Source organism: Rhinoraja longicauda, chromosome 16 (genome assembly GCF_053455715.1).
Source record: "Rhinoraja longicauda isolate Sanriku21f chromosome 16, sRhiLon1.1, whole genome shotgun sequence".
Taxonomy (NCBI): Eukaryota; Metazoa; Chordata; class Chondrichthyes; order Rajiformes; family Arhynchobatidae; genus Rhinoraja; species Rhinoraja longicauda.
In genome coordinates, this window is record NC_135968.1 from 38889017 (window position 1) to 38909609 (window position 20593).

At 43.4% G+C, this 20593-nt stretch overlaps 1 protein-coding gene across 4 annotated transcripts in view; it reads left to right on the plus strand.

Moving 5' to 3' along the window:
- tcerg1l (transcription elongation regulator 1 like) overlaps nt 1-20593 on the plus strand; it is a 563581-nt gene that overhangs the window by 472146 nt on the left and 70842 nt on the right. For all 4 annotated transcript variants that reach the window (XM_078413654.1, XM_078413653.1, XM_078413652.1 and 1 more), the window contains one exon: nt 2219-2354. In XM_078413654.1, the coding sequence (XP_078269780.1) occupies nt 2219-2354 (136 nt within the window). The remainder of the gene's footprint in view (nt 1-2218; nt 2355-20593) is intronic.

The window sequence follows — 20593 nt, forward strand, 5'->3', positions numbered from 1 at the left end:
CTTCACCACTCTCTGACTGAAAAAGTTCTTCCTCATCTCCGTTCTAAATGGCCTACCCCTTATTCTTAAACTGTGGCCCCTTGTTCTGGACTCCCCCAACATTGGGAACATGTTTCCTGCCTCTAATGTGTCCAATCCCCTAATTATCTTATATGTTTCAATAAGATCCCCCCTCATCCTTCTAAATTCCAGTGTATACAAGCCCAATCGCTCCAGCCTTTCAACATACGACAGTCCCGCCATTCCGGGAATTAACCTAGTGAACCTACGCTGCACGCCCTCACTTTAACATTGAGTGATTTTTATTGTAATTAAACATTTTTATTTTAGTTTTAAGCATCTTTCATGCTGGATTGTTAATGCATAGTGTTGACATTTGAGAGTTTACTCCCTGGAGAATCTAGGCAATGCTGTATATTAATAATATCAGCAATTTGAAAGTGGAATGTGAGGGCATTTTTTTTCTTTGAGATCATGTCTTTATTAATTCAGAGGTTTATTCTATAGTGAAAAAGATTAAAACTGTTACTTAGCTATGTTACTTAGTTGTTAGCTCATGCTCTTGATATCTTAATCATAATCATAATCATAATTTATTAGCCAAGTATGTTTTGCAACAGACGAGGAATTTGGGTTGCCATACAGTCATACGAAAAAAGCAAGAAGACGCACAACTATTTGAAAAATTGACATAAACATCCACCACAGCGGCTCCTCCCCATTCTCCACTGTGATGGAAGGCAATAAAGTCTTATGTTCATTCCTCCTTTCCTCCCGCAGTCGGGGGAGTCGAGCCATCTGCAACCGGCGATTGAGCGCCCACATTGGGGCGGTCTAAACTCCCGCATTGGGACGGTCGAATCGCCTGCGGCTTGTAGTTCCCGAAGTCGGTCGCTAACCAGGACCGTGAGCTCCACGATGTTAAAGTCCGCAGCTCCCGCAGGTTGGAGCACCAAAGGCCGGACCCTGGGAAAGGGATCTCCCGCTCCGAGATGTTAAAGTCCACAGGCTCCACGGTTTTGGAGCTCTAGAAGTCCCAAACAAGAGGCTGCCAACTCCACGATGTTAGGCCGCAGTGCAGGCGGAGATAAGACACGGGAAAAGTCACATCTCCATCGAGGAAAGAGATAAATAAAGTTTCCTCCACCCCCCCCCCCCCCCCCCCCCCACCACCACCCCCCACAAATACAAAAACTAAAGATAAGCTAAAACATACATTTTACAACAAACTAAAAGCACAAAGAATGAAAAAGACGAAGACAGACCGTTGGCGAGGCAGCCATCGTGCGCCATCCGCTGATATGCCTTTGGTTCGGTAATGTTCCTGAAGATATGCCACTCTTTGGAATGTGTAGGTAGCAACTGCAGATCTGGTTTAAACCGAAGATAGACACAAAATGCTCAGCAGGACAGGCAGCATCTCTGGAGAGAAGGAATGGGTGACTTTTCGGGTCACGACTGACGAAATGTCTGAAGAAGGGTCTCGACCCGAAATGTCATCCATTCCTTCTCTCCAGAGATGCTTCCAGTCCCGATGAGTTACTCCAGCATTTTTCTTAATTGTCAACTGTATGTTTGTGATGTAATTTGTGAGCGGAGCACCAAGGCACATTCCTTGTATATGCACATACTTGGCCAATAAACCTATTCATTAATTCATTCATTCATTCATTCATTAATTTTGTGTCTGTCTCCACATTTTGAAATGCTGCTTTGCAAATACATCCTGTGGGAAATATACAATAGCAACATTACAATGAGTTCCCATTGCTAAAAGCAAAATACATACAGTAAAGCCTCGCAATAATGGACTTCTATAAAGGGGATTTCAGTTGTAACGGACCAAGGCTCCAGCTGCACCATCTCCTCCCCTCCCCACCCCACCACCAGTTACCTGGCACCACGTGGTGTGTTCCCAGTAGGGGGAGCGGAGAGAGCGGGCAGCATAAAGGCAGCATGGATACCGGGCCCGGCCCTGTGTGGGGCCGAGGGCTCTGTGGTTCTCCAGCCTGCGAATCCTTACTTGTTTCACCCCCCCTCTCCCCAGCCTCCAACGCCATATTTCATCACTCGTTGCTTTGGGTTAAACTCTACCCAACTCACTCGGGTTACAGCGGACAATCGTCAATAACGGCCACCATTCTCTCTCCCGTTAGTGCGAGGGCTTACCGTGTGCACATTTGTAAATATTAATATTATGGAAATCATTTTACAACAGAACTGAGGAGCCAGAGGTTGCTCATCCAGCAAAAGAAGAAATGGATGGGAAAAACCTGGGAAATACCCCACACAGAACCGTCGTCCCCTTGGAAGAACGCATTAATCATTTCCGGGATATGCTTCTGGAACGAGGGGTAAGAAATGTTCCAGCAGACACAAGACTAATCTGCAGCCATTTATTCTATCTGTGGTATTTGCTCGCTCTTGAATAGCTGTTTATGTTTCAAGATGTTACACAATGGTTTAAATGCAAAGGCACAATTTCTGTCCAACTGGGTTGATATCTTACTCATAATCATAATCATAATCGTAATTTATTAGCCTAGGTTATGCAATTAATTATATTATCCAAAAAACGATGAAATCAATGAACAGAGAATGCATGATTCTCAAATTATCTACAGATTAAATGTCCTCAAACATCTTTATCGTGATGCTGATTCTGTGACCTAACCATGCTGGTGGCAGTGTGGTCAATGAGAAGACACCTCACCTTCATTTGTCGGCATCATTACTTTCAGTGCATGTTTCATAACTGCTTGCCCGTGTATTGAAATCTCCAGTAGCATCTATTTGAGTTGGAAGAGGGCTGAATCTCGAAGCCGTCTTGTTGATGAACACGATGTATCAGTTCTATCCGCAGGTCACATGCAAGAGCCTGAGAAATTAGCCTCATAACCTGCAAATTTAGTTCGTAAATACCTCCAGCTGGTCGATTAGATATAAAATGTGAAAATGAGATTAGATGTGTTATCGACTGCTTAGACATGAAAGTGATTTTTTTTCTGAGCAATCTGATCGTTTTTTTGTGAAGCAGATGTCTTCTCACTCCCTGAGTCTCCAGCAAAATCAATGTGACCGGATCAGAAGCTGGGGCTTCATCATTATTGACTTGTTTTAAAAAACTGCTATTCTGGATATTCTTTAATCAACGTGTAGTCTTGGATGGTTAAAAATAGAATGATTTTTAAAATATGAACCCTCACCTCTGCTAAGTAATGATAGAAAACGTTATAATTAGTCTGAACATCTGAAGGAGAGCTACCAGATCAAAGCTGTTAATGATTTCCACCCTGATTGTTCTCCTTCGGCTTATTAATTTTCCCTCGGAAATTAATATTCATTCAATGACTTAAATGACTGTCTCCCTATTGCTCAGAGAACTAATTGTTGCCATGCCTTTCAACCAAGTAACAAGTCAGCTACAGTTTCGTCGACAGATGGAATAGACTCTAGTCATCTTTAACGAGGGGATTATTTAAGATGATAGTGTGTGGAAAATTAGCAGTGTGGTGCAGTGGTGCAGCGAGAAGAACCACTACCTCACTGCTCCAATGTCTTGGCTTCAATCCTGACGTCGGGTGTTGCCTGTGGCGATGTTCAACAAGTAGTATAAGAAAATAACTGCAGATGCTGGTACAAATCGAAGGTATTTATTTAAAAAATGCTGGAGTAACTCAGCGGGTCAAGCAGCATCTCGGGAGAGAAGGAATGGGTGACGTTTCGGGTCGAGACCCTTCTTCAGACTGATGTCAGGGGGGCGGGACAAAGGAAGGATATAGGTGGAGACAGGAAGATAGAGGGAGATCTGGGAAGGAGGAGGGGAAGAGAGGGACAGAGGAACTATCTAAAGTTGGAGAAGTCGATGTTCATACCACTGGGCTGCAAAATTGTTCAGAAAAGCGGCAGATGGACTAAATGTATCATATCATATCATATCATATATATACAGCCGGAAACAGGCCTTTTCGGCCCTCCAAGTCCGTGCCGCCCAGCGATCCCCGTACATTAACACTATCCTACACCCACTAGGGACAATTTTTACATTTACCCAGCCAATTAACCTACATACCTGTACGTCTTTGGAGTGTGGGAGGAAACCGAAGATCTCGGAGAAAACCCACGCAGGTCACGGGGAGAACGTACAAACTCCTTACAGTACAGCACCCGTAGTCAGGATCGAACCTGAGTCTCCGGCGCTGCATTCGCTGTAAAGCAGCAACTCTACCGCTGCGCTATACAGTATATACATATACACACACATAACATCCCAAAGACATGCTGGTTGGTAGGTTAATTAGCCATTGTCAATTGACACTAATGTAAAGATGAATTGTAGAATTAGGGGGCAGTTGATTGTATTGTGGTGGGGAGAATGTGGAGGACTGATATGGGATTGGGATGCAATTAGAATAAAAAAGTGTGGGCTCAACAGTCTGTTTCAGTCCTGTATGACCCTCAGTCCCCAGAACTCTGTGGCTGTATGCAATGGCCTTAGTATATATCATTTACGGCAGTACTCTGACAGTCTTCAACGTGAGTGAGTTCCACATTGAAGAAGTCTTGGGCCTGGGTAGCAAAGGGTAGACACTGTGCATTGACGTATTAATGAATCGGTGGCTGACGGGTCATCAAAGGACATGTTAAAAAGGAGAAGCAGCCAGAAGCAATTGTATGAGGTTTCCAAGAGCTGGATAGATTGAGCGTTCCACAGTATCCATCAACGAGTAATAGTTCGATTAAACAACTGACTCAGTGTGTCAGAATTCATGACATTTTTGCCAGAAGAGCAGATTGCCAGACAGCCTCATATGCTGCAGTTAAATCAAGAAAGACAATCCGAGTCACCGGGAATAAACGATGGACTGCAATGCAGCAGAAGAAGACAGATACTCTGTCGGAGTATCTGATGAGTCTGTTATCCTTAAACTCAAGGAGGCAAATCAAAGTTTCCACTGCTGCACACAGCCCTCTGTCAAACTTTTTACGTCTTCCAGCTGCAGCTTGCTCAATATTGCAAAACTTGCAAAATGGCGATGCTGCCTAGCAGCTGCAGCTCACCGGCAGTCCGTTTGTCTTTTGTGTTTTTTGTTGTTTTTTTGTCTTAATTGTAGTGTTTAGATGTGATGTAGTGTTTTTTGAGGTTGTGTACTATGTGTGGGGGGAAACTGTAAAATTGTCTCTTCCGAACGGGGACGCGACCTTTGTTTTCTGGGTGGTGTCCCCGTTCCCGCTGCGGCCTCCCATCGGCCAAACACCTGGAGCTGGCGGCCTCCAGCTGGGACCACCTAGGCTCAGGTTCGCAGAGCCCGCGGACCGGACTGTACTTACCATCTGCGGAGCTGGCTGCCTTCGGAGGCTGTGGTGGCGCTGCGAGAGCGGCTGCGACTCGCCTTCGGAAGCTTCGCAGGCTTCGGCCGCGGGCCGCGTGGACGTCGGAAGCTCGCAGGCCCCTGGGTGGGGACCGACATCAGGAGCTCCGGCAGCAGCACGTGTTCACCCGTCCTGAATCGCGGGGCTTGGGTCAGCCCACTGCGGACCTTCCACCGTCTGGCGCGGCCTAAAATAGGCCGCGGGATTTTTTCTGCCCGGCGGGGGCTTCAATGGCGGGGGCTTCAATGTCGGGAGCCACGACCGCCCCGATGTGCAGCGGCAGCATCTTTGCCCGCCCCGAATCGCAGGGCTTGGATCGGCCCGCTGTGGGCCTTTCACCGTCCGGCGCGGCCTGGAACATGTCAACTTCAACAGCCTGACCGCGGGAGAAGACGGCAGGGGAAGAGAAAAGATATTCCGGCCTTCCATCACAGTGAGGAGGTGACTGGAGGAGACTCACTGTGATGGATGTTTCTTTTTTGTTTTGTGTTGGTTTGTGATTGTGTGTGTTATTGCTTATTTTTATTGCTCTTATTGTTGGACTGTGGGTAATGGACTCTCGTCCAAAAGACATTTTTGGATGACAATAAAGGCTGTTCTGATTCTGATATTCTGAGCAGCTTCCATGTAACTGGATGCTTCTGTTTCTTTATCCATCTTGGTGATGAGAGTGATGGCCATGCAGCCAGCTGCTCAACTTCACACTTGTTCTTCTACCTCATTGGAGAACCTCAGACTATCTTTGATCGGACATTACTGCCTTCATCTTGCACTAAACGTTCTTCACGTTCTTCCCTTATCATGTATCTGGAAACTGTGGATGGCTCGATTGTGATCATGTATTGTCCTTCCGCTGACAGGTTAGCATCCAACAAAAGCTTTTCATTGTACCTCAGTACACGTGACATTAAACTAAACCGGTTGCGGTAAGGAATTGTGCAGAATTACCGCTGTGAATGTTATTCATGGAGAAACACACTGCCAAGATAGAAAATGTTGCCACATCTAGCTACAAAAAGCACAGACAAGTATATGCCTGGAAATTGTTTTACCCTAATGGAAGGTATTTATTCACAAAATGCTGGAGTAACGATGACATAGGTTTAAGATGAGGGGGGAAAGATTTAATTGGAACCTGAGGGGTAAATTTTTCACACAAAGGGTGATGGATGTATGGAACGAGCTGCTGGAAGAGGTAGTTGAGGCAGATATTAACGCAACGTTTAAGAAACATTTTGACAGGTACATAGATAGACAGGTTTAGAGGGATATGGGCCAAACACTGGCAGGTGGCACTAGTGTAAGTGGGACATTTTGGCCGGTGTGGGCATTGGGTTAAGGGCTTGCTTCACACTGTAAGACTCACAGATCAACATACGTACAATGTTTGCTGAGCCAGGTTAAGAAAATGAATTCCTCTCCCCCTTGAATAGTGATTAGTAGTGAAATCCCTAATGAGGTAGCAAGCTGGAAGCGATGATGCATGCCATAGACCAACTGCTACTGGAAGACAAATGGGTGAAGGGTGGAAGGAGCAGTCCAGGCACAGGTGCATGGGAGGTGCATTACAGACAGTTGCAGGTTTTTAACACCAGTGACTTTGAATAGCTTTGCCTCCAAATACTGTTGGAGAGTTGGTACATCTTCATGTAGACACTTGGAGAATGGGGTGTGTGAGCATCAACCCCACTTCCTCTGCTATGCCTTGAAGGGGCAAAGTGTAAAAGAGATTAGTACTAAGGATATGACTCATTTACAGAGGATCTGACATGGGCAACGCACATTGCCACACTGGTGGGTAAGGCAAAGCAGCACCTTTACCACCTTAGACAGCTGAGGAAATTCAGAGTGTCTCTGAGGATCCTTCATTGCTTCTACTCTGGGGCTGTAGAGAGCATCCTGTCCGGCAACATTACAGTCTGCTTTGGGAACAGCTCTGGCCAGGACAGGATGGCCCTGCAGAGAGTAGTGCGTTCGGCAGAACGCACCATGGGATCTACACTCGTCCCCCTGCAGGACCTATACATCAGGGGGTGCAGATCCAGAGCAAGCAAGATTATGAGGGACCCCTGCCACCCCAGTAACGGACTGTTCCAGATGCTACGATCAAGCAAACGCCTCCGCTGTCACGCTGTGAAAACAGAGAGGATGAGATGGAGTTTCTTCCCACAGGCCATCAGGACTGTCAACTTTTATAACTCCAGAGACTAAATTTTTGTCTACACTATAGTAACTTATTAACTTTATTTATATGCTGTAACTGTAATTCCTTTTTTGTGCACAATCCGCAGGCATTGCCACTTTCATTTCACTGCACATCGTGTATGTGTATGTGACAAATAAACTTGACTTGACTACCATCTCAGACTCGACTCCTGTAGCTACTGCAAGTACCTAGCACTCGTAGAAAAGTGATTGATGACCACTTTAAATGGTGTAGGTGCTTTACATGGAGTGCAGTTTAAAAGCTGGTTACCCATAAATGAGTTCATCTGTTTTTGAATTAAGCATGGAACAATTTGAAGCTTTCTATGAGAGCATTGCTGAGGATTGACATCCATTTCCAGTTGGATGGGCAAGTGCTGAGACCGGAAATATAGTTCAAAGTTCCTTGATTTGATTGCATTTCCAAATTATCCACCAGAAAGTGACATAAAAATGGCATGTCGGCCAAAGAGCTGAAATTTCCCCGCAGTTTTGGTGTAAGATGAGCAATGGCTGTAGATTCTTCAGAAGTTGCAGAAGGAAAACATCCTGTTTAATCCCCAAAACATGGTGACTTAAGCATGCTCCAGAAAACTTTTTAACCACAATGTTAGTGGACCTTACATGCTACTTTTCAAAAAATTGAAGGATGTGGGTATTACAAATAAATTAGACACCTGCAGAATAATGCATTTTATTTGAAATACACTGATGAAAATTCAGTTGTCATTTACAATGTCAAGTTGATTTAAAATTTCTAATTTCTTTTGCATCTGAGAAGTTTTGTTTGATAAATTGTTTTGTCATAAATTTGATTTTATTCTTCTTAAGGAGATGCCGAACAGTCATGAAAATTGATCGTTCAAATAACTTGCCTTCAGAATGGCCAGATATGGTTATAATTTTGAGCAATAGTCTGGGATGCTATTGAGAGATTGTCTATTGAGAGGGGGAAACCCCTGAGCACTGGAGGAACTGAATATACCTTAGTCGTAGAATTGGACAATAGAGAATCTAATTTCCAAATTTTAATGCCATTTTAAATGTGATCTTGCAGAAGAATGAGAACGATGCGCACACGTGTCTCCAACATTGAACAATTTGGGTCATCCGGGAGATTACACCAAGGAGAGGATGCGTATTCTGTTATTTGTGTGGTGTTCTGAGCAGAACATGCCATCTGCTATAGTTAAATATTTATCCTTAAATTTTCACCTCTTTGTGCCAGCTTTCTCTGTCTACACAACATTTGCATGTTTGCAAATTCTAAAATCCACAAAGCTTTTCTGCGGCATTCCTGTGTTAAGTGCGATGCAGCGGAGGCCATGACTTGATTTTTAAGGTTAGCTATACGCTATGTGATCTTGCAGCTCTTTGATTGGCTTCAAGCACTCGATAGTTTATGCAAGTTTATCAGCAAGGTAGCTACTGTTAATGTTGGGATAGGTTATGTTTTGTACCCCTTCAGGTATTGTCGCGTCCCCTGCAGTACGTTGAATTACATCAAATATGCATTACATGATACATATTAACATTAAACAATTGAACATAGTGTCCATGGAAGCAATCCTCTGGCGAGACATAATGTTGCCTTGGTTGAGAAGTGCTGTTGGCATAGCAGGGAAGAATATTGAGTGTGGAGTGGCCTTTAAAATAATATCAGGTAACTGTGACAATGATCTTGAAATCACTGGATAATTGCTACACACGATGAAAGTTGTTTTTAAGAACGTGTCAGGAGGGAATTTAACTTGAGAATATATAAAAGATGCAATTTTGTTGAAAGAAAGTTGGTAACAGAGAAAACACCAATTAAAAGAGTATCAAGTAAAAGGCTGTTCAGCTTTAATAGAATTTGCATTTGTGAATTCCTTCAATTCATTCCAAGCATTTGAAGAACTTCACACCCGTTTCCACTATTCCAAAGTGCTGTCATGCAGATAAACCCGACGGCCAATTCTACAAAGCAGGAACACACGTAATGCTCTCTGAGAGGAACAAGGAATCATCTGTTTTTCGAGATATCATTTTGAGAACAAATGAAACCAGGATCTGTCAAAGTGTTCACTCACCATGTTCCATTAAGAATCTCCCCGCATCTAATGTTAGACTAATTGCTCCGTAATTACCTTATTTCTCTCCTCAAACCACATGGTGTGAGATTTCATTTTTCCAATTCACAGGAACACTTCCTGAATCTGTAGCATTTTGCAATAAACAATAGGTGCAGGAGTAGGCCATTCAGCCCTTCGAGCCAGCACTGCCATTCAATGCGATCATGGCTGATCACTCTCAATCAGTACCCCGTTCCTGCCTTCTCCCCATACCCCCTCACTCCGCTATCCTTAAGAGCTCTATCCAGCTCTCTCTTGAAAGCATCCAACGAACTGGCCTCCACTGCCTTCTGAGGCAGAGAATTCCACACCTTCACCACTCTCTGACTGAAAAAGTTCTTCCTCATCTCCGTTCTAAATGGCCTACCCCTTATTCTTAAACTGTGGCCCCTTGTTCTGGACTCCCCCAACATTGGGAACATGTTTCCTGCCTCTAATGTGTCCAATCCCCTAATTATCTTATACGTTTCAATAAGATCCCCCCTCATCCTTCTAAATTCCAGTGTATACAAGCCTAATTGCTCCAGCCTTTCAACATACGACAGTCCCGCCATTCCGTGTAAGCCATCCGCAGTTCCCCAACCAAGCTTTGATCTGCTGGGGTGATGCTGTCTGGTTTGGCAATCTTCACACTGCCTTTGAATGTGGGAAAGGTCATTCTCTTTGTATTTGCATAAAATTATCAATCCAGTTGCATAAAAATTGACCGTTAAAATGCCTTGAATGGCCATAACTTCAATGAAGATTCTGCTGGTAGATAAGAAAAACCAATACAATTTTTAAGTTCAAATGGGGATCTGCTTCTCAGGCTTGTAGTGGTGGACAATAATTGTTTTGCAAAAGTTAAAGCACTCTTTAATTCCTTGCCAGTTGTATTGTAAATATAGTTTCACAGCTGTGTACTTGAGGCTTTGATTTCTCTGACAGTCCATGAATGCTCTTTTTTAAAGAGCAAAGTTATCTTTTCTGCATTAGTGTTCTACATCTTTTGTATGGTTTGAATTTGAAGTCTCAATTGATCCAAATAAATGCTTGCAGCCAGAGTGATTCATATCTGATTTTGTACTCCAAGCAGTTGTATTGATTTTCCAAACAAGGCTGTGTAAATGACACAATTAAATCAAATGGGAGAGACAATTAAAATAGATCAAAATAAATGAAATCTCGAACTTCAGTTGGATTTCATAGCAATTGCATTGGTGCAATATGCTCTTGTTCTTTGTATTTGCAAAGCTTTCAACCATTTGATAGATCCTTTCATCAGTCCACCAGCATTCTGCTGAGGGAAGAGCTCTTATCTTGCTTTCACAATTTTGCTAGGTAAATTAAGCAACAAAACAGATTAATCTCAGGTGAGATATTGGCACGCACCGTCTATCACGATGCCAGTAGTTACAGCTGAATCCTGTGGAAGCTTTGTGTGGCAGTCATGGCACTGCTGGTCACATGTGAAATTTTCAATCATACGATTCATTTATAAACTGCTGGACCATCCTTAAACTGATGGGATAAACTTGAAGCAGAGTTAAAACATCAAGTTAGACACGATACGATACGAAATAACTTTATTTATCCTAGGAGGGAAATTGATCGATTAGATAGGTTGTTCATGAATATGAAATCTCCTTCTCTCCCCCGCCCATACCCTTTGGTTCTTTCCCATACTAAAAGATTATATTGCTTTATTGTGCAATTTCTATGACAAAATTTATCTTTAGTAAATTAAATTCCCAATGCATTGTTGCAGGTCTCTAGAACAATCAAAACCAATTAACTAATAATAAGACGGCAGAGGTCGAAGGTATTTATTCACAAAATGCTGGAGTAACTCAGCGGGTCAGGCAGCATCTCAGGAGAGAAGGAATGGGTGACGTTTCGGGTCGAGACCCTTCTTCAGACTGATGTCAGGGGGGCGGGACAAAGGAAGGATATAGGTGGAGACAGGAAGATAGAGGGAGATCTGGGAAGGAGGAGGGGAAGGGAGGGACAGAGGAACTATCTAAAGTTGGAGAAGTCAATGTTCATACTGCTGGGCTGCAAACTGCCCAAGCGAAATTCGAGGTCCTGTTCCTCCAATTTCCGGTGGGCCTCACTATGGCACTGGAGGAGGCCCATGACAGAAAGGTCAGACTGGGAATGGGAGGGGGAGTTGAAGAGCATTTTGTGAACTAATAATAAGCATTGATTATACGGGGAAGGGGGAGCACAGACTTTGGGAGCATGCATTTAAACCACCTTTTCAAATTCTCCCATGACTCATTTAAAACACACAAAATGTACGGAAAATTGTACTATGTTGAAATATCTTTGACTGCACCCCACCATGTTTCCGTCTGTATTTTAAGGGAAAGTGAAATTGAAGCAGTTCTCTGCCACGTCTGATCCAGGGGGATCCACTCAAAAGATTATCCCAGGTTACATCAAGTAGAGAGAGTATCTTGTTATTTCAGAGAGAGAGTCTGAAGAAGGGTCTCGACCCGAAATGTCACCCATTCCTTCTCTCCAGAGATGCTGCAACTATAGAATTGTGATGGATCCTTAACCGTCTCTGTGTCGGAAGGAACTGCAGATGCTGGTTTAAACCGAAGTTACTCCAGCATTTTGTGTCTATCTTCGGTTTAAACCAGCATCTGCAGTTCCTTCCGACACAGAGACGGTTAAGGATCCATCACAATTCTATAGTTGTTATTCAATTCAATATTTAAAGTAAATTCAAGCACAATGTCATTATAACAAAACAAACTATGACTTTTTATTGTTCTTTTAATAGTTTCTGAATTTTAGAAACATTCATATCTTTTCAAGCATTTTGACAGCTGGCTAAGTTAGGCTGCCTGTCAAAGTTATTACTTTGCTTTTTTATTACCTCGTGTCTTCTCCTCTTCACTCCCTCCAAGGTGATGACTATGTGTAGTGGAAGTCATTGTCGCCATACAGGGCATCATTGTGACCAATTAAGTCACCTTCATCTAGTGCATAGAAGAAGTGCACTCTGGCAGCAGATTCTGAGCCATGATAGAATATGCAATGATGGAGCTGGTTTAGACGGAATTAGAAATTCCAATCCAAAACAGATTCAATGCTGTAAAATAGTCAATTCTACTTTGATTAGAAATCATATCTTTACGCCATTATTCAACATTATTATTGACTTCTGGGACCATCCACAAGCTGCCTTGACAACCAGAACATCCTTAGACATGTAAGGAGTTTGTACGTTCTCCCCGTGACCTGCGTGGGTTTTCTCCGAGATCTTCGGTTTCCTCCCACACTCCAAAGACGTACAGGTATGTAGGTTAATTGGCTGGGTAAATGTAAAAAAATTGTCCCTAGTGGGTGTAGGATAGTGTTAATGTACGGGGATCACTGGGCGGCACGGACTTGGAGGGCCGAAAAGGCCTGTTTCCGGCTGCAGATATATGATATGATATGATATCCGAAAAGGTCCAGGAAACTGGATTTCAACTTATATCGACTCAAAGTGGAATCATCCAAACTACTACGGTAATTGCCAGCATTTCATGTCAAAAGATCACTAGATTGGCAGAGACGCATGCTGATTTTCAATTCACCAATCCTCTGATTGCCACAGGCATCAATTGAACTCATTCCTTCCTGCAGCACTGATCTCCCATGGAGTTTAATGGAATATCACCATTTTCCTTAAGGTGGTTTACAAAGCACTGTCTCTCTTTCATTTGAGACTACAGGTGGGCCAGATGTAGACTTGTGTTGGTCCTTTGATTATCCACCCAACTCTTTTGGGCCCCACAATGTTGCTGCAAGAGCAGTATCTTTCATGAAGTTTTTTTTATGGGTATGCTAACCTCAAAAAGATAGTGTGAAGGCAACTTCTGCAAGGAAAACTTCCACTTTTGTCCACGTACGAACAAGTTGACATTCTGGGCTAGTCCCATTAGCTTGCATTTGGTCCCCATCCCTCAGAACCCTTCCTGTGCATATATCTGTCCAGATGTCTTCTGAACGTTTCAATAAGATCTCCTTCTATAGTTTCTCTGCAGTATTGTTTTGTCACATTAGCTTGGTGTCAGTTCACCAATCCCTAGCTAGTGGCTTTGTGCTCTCAGCATGATTTCATTGGCAAGTTTCATAGGGCTTAGAAAGCCCAAGTGCCCGCACCTGAACTGAACATGGACTGATTTGGAAACCCACCTCTCTCTCGAGGTGAATTTCAGAATTGCTGCCTAGTTGGCTCAAGTCATGTACTGGGGTCGGTGGGGTCAGATCAGATTTTCGTACAGATTTAAAACTCTGACCTGGTACAAAACATGTCAATTTACAAGGGTTACTGTATTTCCTCTTTTCCCTCACAACCTCTCGATCCATCCCTCTCTCTAATCATGTAATCAGGCATTACATTTCCCTGGGATTATTACCGCACTTTTTTTTATCTGCTTCAAACTTAAACCTTTTATTCTACTTTCAGCTCTTTCCTCCCCTTCTTGTTCTCTTTTTCTTCTCTCTGCCATTCCTCTCTTCCTGCTGTCACACCTTTTATTTCTCCTCCCTCAAGTACTCTGCCCGTTTGAATCTACACTCCAACCCTCCAGCCCTCCCGAACTTTCCTACGTTTCTGCTGCCATCTCAGGCTTGAATTCCTCTTATCTAAGCCTACAATTTCCAGCAAGGAACTCACCATTGCCTTCTTATAAATAGGAAGCAAATGAGCTTTCTCAGCATTATTTCCCCTTGACCCGCCATTCCCTGTGTCTGCTGGGGTTGACAATCAAGCCTCACTCACATATGCTACATCTGATCCTCAGCATTCGTTCAGCAAATCGGCTATCATTGGTATTCTCTTCCCCTCCCTTCAGAATGTCATTCCACATATTAACTAAGCCTTGCATCGAAAAGCTCATTGAAGGAAATGCACCTGAGGGTCAATGATCGTTTACTCTTTATTAAAGGCTCCATCCCAATCTGTATGTTCCACCACCCACCTCAACTGAAGCTCTTATTCACAAATCACACCTTTTCAACTCCTATCAACAAATCACTTCAAATCCACAAATCATTTCCTTTTTTTATTGAGTCACATTTTCTTCTTCAATTAAGCAACTTAGCGTGATGCTGTTGGTAAAATTCTCATTTTCTGTTCCGTGTCCAAATACTATGCCACATTTATCACCGAGATATGTTCATTGATGTCCTTCCTTAGATTCTGCCTTGGTGGCTTGGTGACTCAGCCTCCATAGCCATTTTGGGAAAATGTTGGTTTTACCTTGCACTAAACGTATATTCTATTATCTTGGATCTATACACTGTAAATGGATCAATTGTAATCATGTAATGCCTTTCTGCTGACTGGTTAGCACGCAACAAAAAGCTTTTCACTGTACCTCAGTACACGTGACAATAAACGAAACTGAACTAAACTGAAAGGAAGAACAAGTTCAATGCTATTTTACGCTCTGTCAAACATTTCTCCATATAATCCATGCCATGCGTATTAAAATACTTTTGAGGCTTTGCTACTGTGCCATTCAAAGATGCTTGTTCATCGGATTGCTTCTTTCAACGTTCTCACCTGGAAAACTAGCCCTATCGAGTTATTGACAATAGCATGTCCAAATTCATAGCTTTCTGGTCGCTGCAATCCGAAGAGCATTTTCATAAGCACCAATCTCTTCCATTACATTCTCCCTCTGCCTTTTTGACACCCTAATCCCCAGTAAATGCATTGTTCTCTTTCACCCCAGGCTATTCTCTTGATTCATCCCACAAAAAGCACCCTCCCATGTTCAAGGGTTACAAACATTTATGGCAGATAATTGGCCATTATTAGACATGACTGCCAAAATTGCTCACTGCTATGGAATACAAAATAAAGAATCCATAGCTGCTTTTTTTCCCACCATAAACAGTCTTCTTAAATCCCGAAGATAGACACAAAATGCTGGAGTAACTCAGGGGGAAAGGCAGCCTCTCTGGATAGATGGAATGTGTCAAGACCCTTCTTCAGTCTGAGAGTTAGGGGAGAGGGAGACATTGAGAGATCAAAATGGACAAAGATCAAGGAAAATTTAGAATAGATCTTTTTTCTTTTTTTTTAGAGATACAGCGCGGAAACAGGCCCTTCGGCCCACTGAGTCCGCGCCGCCCAGCGATCCCCACACATTAAAACTATCCTACACACACTAGGGACAATTTTTACATTTTACCCAGTCAATTAACCTACATACCTATACGTCTTTGGAGCTGGGGGAAGGTGACAATGAAGCACACATAGATAAAATTTAATCAGGAGGATAGTCAGATTGGTCAGAGAACTAGGATGGGGGAGGGATGGAGAGAGATACAAGGGTCATGAAGTTGGAGAAATCAATATTCAAACCGCTGGGTTATAAGCTGCCCAAGCAAAATATGAGGTGCTGTTCCTTCAATTTGCGTTGGAAATCCCTATCTCTGGCTGCTTCCACCGTTGTCAAGAACCATTGCAAGAAGTTAATGTGCTTATCGGTGATGTTATCAGTAGGGTCTGCCATTTCTCTCCCCTCCACTAGGACGTTGCGCCAATTTTTTCTTTCTTTCTGGTCCAGAATTTAAAACATTTTTCCCCTTTTCCCCTATCTCTATTTACGTGCAAAATGAAAATAAATTGAAACAAATTGTGTGAATGTAGATCAAAGGGTAACACAAAATTAATGATCTAACATTTCATAACAATTTATATAGGTCCTCTTCTGTAATTACAAATCGTTATTCTTCCCCTTTGCTGCAATTCTGCACGCTGCAGCAGAAACAAGGTCAGCCAGCGTGAATCACTGCTTTGACTGCAGAGATAGTTTTGGCCAGGATCCTCTGGCTTCTGCTAATCCTGCTATAGAATAGGGAGCTTCATCGCACAGAAGTCAGGTCAGTACTCACTATATGAAACAACCAACTGGTGGTGGGAGTGGGTGACAGTAAGTGAGAAGTGAAAGTACTTTGAGCAGATCACTCACTTCCACATCCCCCCCCCATATATATATCTCCCTCTCCCTCTCCCTCTCCCTCTCCCTCTCCCTCTCCCTCTCCCTCTCCCTCTCCCTCTCCCTCTCCCTCTCCCTCTCCCTCTCCCTCTCCCTCTCCCTCTCCCTCTCCCTCTCCCTCTCCCTCTCCCTCTCCCTCTCCCTCTCCCTCTCCCTCTCCCTCTCCCTCTCCCTCTCCCTCTCCCTCTCCCTCTCCCTCTCCCTCTCCCTCTCCCTCTCCCTCTCCCTCTCCCTCTCCCTCTCCCTCTCCCTCTCCCTCTCCCTCTCCCTCTCCCTCTCCCTCTCCCTCTCCCTCTCCCTCTCCCAAAGCCACCCTCTCCCTCTCCCTCTCCCTCTCCCTCTCCCTCTCCCTCTCCCTCTCCCTCTCCCTCTCCCTCTCCCTCTCCCTCTCCCTCTCCCTCTCCCTCTCCCTCTCCCTCTCCCTCTCCCTCTCCCTCTCCCTCTCCCTCTCCCTCTCCCTCTCCCTCTCCCTCTCCCTCTCCCTCTCCCTCTCCCTCTCTCTCTCTCCCAAAGCCACCCTCTCCCTCTCTCTCTCCCAAAGCCATTGCCTTATGTATCGTGGAGGCACAACAGACTGCAGATGCTGGAATCTGGAGCAAAAATAAGGAGAACTGCTGGAATAACCCAGTGGTTCTGGCAGCATATGTGGATGGAAATGGACTGCATTTTTTAATTGAGATTCTTCATCTGATAGAAGAATTGTGGGGAGCTGAAGAACAAGTGAGAGAAAATGGTTACAAGGAAATAGTTGGGAAAATGGGGCTCGATGAGCTGAATCAATAGACAATAGACAATAGACAATAGGTGCAGGAGTTGAGCCACCACCGCCATTCAATGTGATCATGCCTGATCATTCACGATCAGTACCCCATTCCTGCCTTCTCCCCATACCCCCTGACTCTGCTATCTTTAAGAGCTCTATCTAGCTCTCTCTTGAAAGCATCCAGAGAATTGGCCTCCACTGCCTTCTGAGGCAGAGAATTCCACAGATTTACAACTCTGAGTGAAAAGGTTTTTCCTCATCTCCGTTCTAAATGGCCTACCCCTTATTCTTAAACTGTGGCCCCTGGTTCTGGACTCCCCCAACATTAGGAACATGTTTCCTGCCTCTAACGTGTCCAATCCCTTAATAATCTTATATGTTTCAATAAGATCCCCTCCCATCCTTCTAAATTCCAGTGTATACAAACCTAGTCGCTCCAGTCTTTCAACATACGAGACGCCCTCAATAGCAAGAATATCCTTCCTCAAATTTGGAGATTAAAACTGCACACAGTACTCCAGGTGCGATCTCACTAGGGCCCTGTACAACTGCAGAAGGACCTCTTTGCTCCTATACGCAACTCCTCTTGTTATGAAGGCCAACATTCCTCTGGATTTCTTCACTGCCTGATGTACCTGCATGCTTCCTTTCAGTGACTGATGTACTAGGACACCCAGATCTCGTTGTACGTCCCCTTTTCCTAACTTGACACCATTCAAATAATAATCTGCCTTCCTATTCTTACCACCAAAGTGGATAACCTCACATTCAGGCCATATACCAAAGGAAAAATATGAAACGATGATATTGTAACTCTCATATTTGAGGAACGCTCAACCAATCTCTTGGCGGCAAGCCTGCAACGGCTAGGACATGAGCAAGTAGCTCATGTACTCTTAGCTAATTCTACAGATGTAACATCCAGGAACAGCAGAGAAAAACTAATAATACTGAGATGCTGCCTGACCTGCTGAGTTACTCCAGCATTTTGTGAATAAATACCTTCGATTTGTACCAGCATCTGCAGTTATTTTCTTATATTACTACACCTTCGTTCTGCTATCTCTCTCCCTGCTTTCATTATCAGCCTTAAATACCATTCAAATATGTGTCGGCTGATACATTCTCTCTCTGCTGCTCCATCTCCACACTCCATATGCCTTCCCCGCCACCTGCTTTGCTTCTCTGCTTGGTCTGACTTGCCCTGCCTCCAACCTCCCACTGCCTGTGCTACTCATCCACTTACATCCACGCTCGCTCTTTCTTTTTGCCTTTCCTGCACCGTGACTGAATCATGGCACCTCTGTGAGAACACCACAAGTATTGTTTTACAGATCCACAGATGAGGACTGGCTCGTGTTACATAGAAACATAGAAACATAGAAACATAGAAACATAGAAAATAGGTGCAGGTGGAGGCCATTTGACCCTTCGAGTCATCACCACCATTTATTGTGATCATGGCTGATCATCCACAATCAGTAACCTGTGCCTGCCTTCTCCCCGTGTCCCTTAATCCCACTAGCCCCTAGAGCTCTATCTAACTCTCTTTTAAATTCATCCAGTGAATTGGCCTCCACTGCCTTCTGTGGCAAAGAATTCCACAAATTCACAATTCTCTGTGTGAAAAAGTTTTCTTCTCACCTCAGTTTTAAATGGCCTCCCCTTTATTCTTAGACTGTGCCCCCTGGTTCTGGACTCCCCCAACATTTGGAGCATTTTGTTCTGCATCTAGCTTGTCCAGTCCATTTATGATTTCTAAAGTGTCCTGGGATGGTACAACCTCAGAGTGTGTGATTGGTATTGGAAGGCACGGTGAATGATTTGTGAAAATGAATTTTCGCTTTCTCCAGCAACTGGTCTTTTGCAGATCTGGTGTGAGATGGCTGGGGGGGACCTTTGGTTCTCTGTCTTCGATTCCCTGGTACTCTGTTCCGGTACTTCTGGACGAAGGGAAAGGTGTAGGAAGGAACAGCGGATGCTGGTTTTCACCAAAGATAGACGCAAAATGCTGGCGTAATTCAGCGGGACAGGCAGCATGTCTGGAGAGAAGGAATGGGTGATGTTTCGGGTTGGGAAAAGGTGATCTGTGGAAAGTGGTGAGCAGATGGCATGTTCGAACTGAACGATCAGCCTATTCTGGTGTTAAACTGCATCTGACGTTCTGTCATCTATTCTCCTAATCCATGCTCTTTTGTAGTTTGGTGCTGCCTCCAGAAAATTAGAAAGTGATCAACAAAACCAAAAGAGGACTTTGTTGGACTGAAAAATGTAACAATATCAGCAACACTCATTGACGCAAATTTCAATATATCAAACAGATTGGCAAGGAAATTGAAACCTACTGAAATTTGGTTCTGTGGTGCAATGGGCATGGGTCACAGATAGGGTTGTAACATTACAAGCAAATTTTCAGTAGGCCTGCCATGTGGATGATCTAAATTAGAGAATTAACTTATAATATGCATGTTGTTATATTTCAAAATAATCATTGTGACAACTGATCATTCCGGCAGTCCAACATTGTGCCAGACCAAAGTAAAAGACATTTCTGCCCGAAATCTTTCATTCATTGTAGGTGTCAAATGGTGTCTCCACATTCTCCCTTGGAGAGAAGAAGCAAAATAATTAAGAGCATCAATCTAGCCAAACTCTTACAGCTGCTTATTGGTACAGTTTGGCAGAAGATGAATGGTGTGGTGAGATCCAAACTTTAAACTGCAAATAAAAACATTTAAAAGGAGTTTCATGATTGATTTCAAGCAATTTGTGTCATATTTTTAACAATACACAGGATATTGATGCAATGGAGACAGTTTGTTTTTAACGTAAACCTAAGCACAAACCTAAGTATCTGGTCTATTTTCCATTTTGCTTTGTTTGGATATAAAATTAATATGTTAGTGAGAAGCTTGACAAAACTGAATGAGGAAGATTATTTGTCCTCCAATTCATGACTTGATTAATAAGGGATTAATACATCCAAAATGTACATTCAAATTTTCTAGATTAATATTGAATTATTTCTCTTTCTAACAAACTAAATATTCTCACAGAGAAGAATCATTTACTCAAAAGATTAGCCATATTGTAAAGGGTCAGTTTATTTTTAATTAGCTTATTGTGAATTATGAAGAAAAAGGATC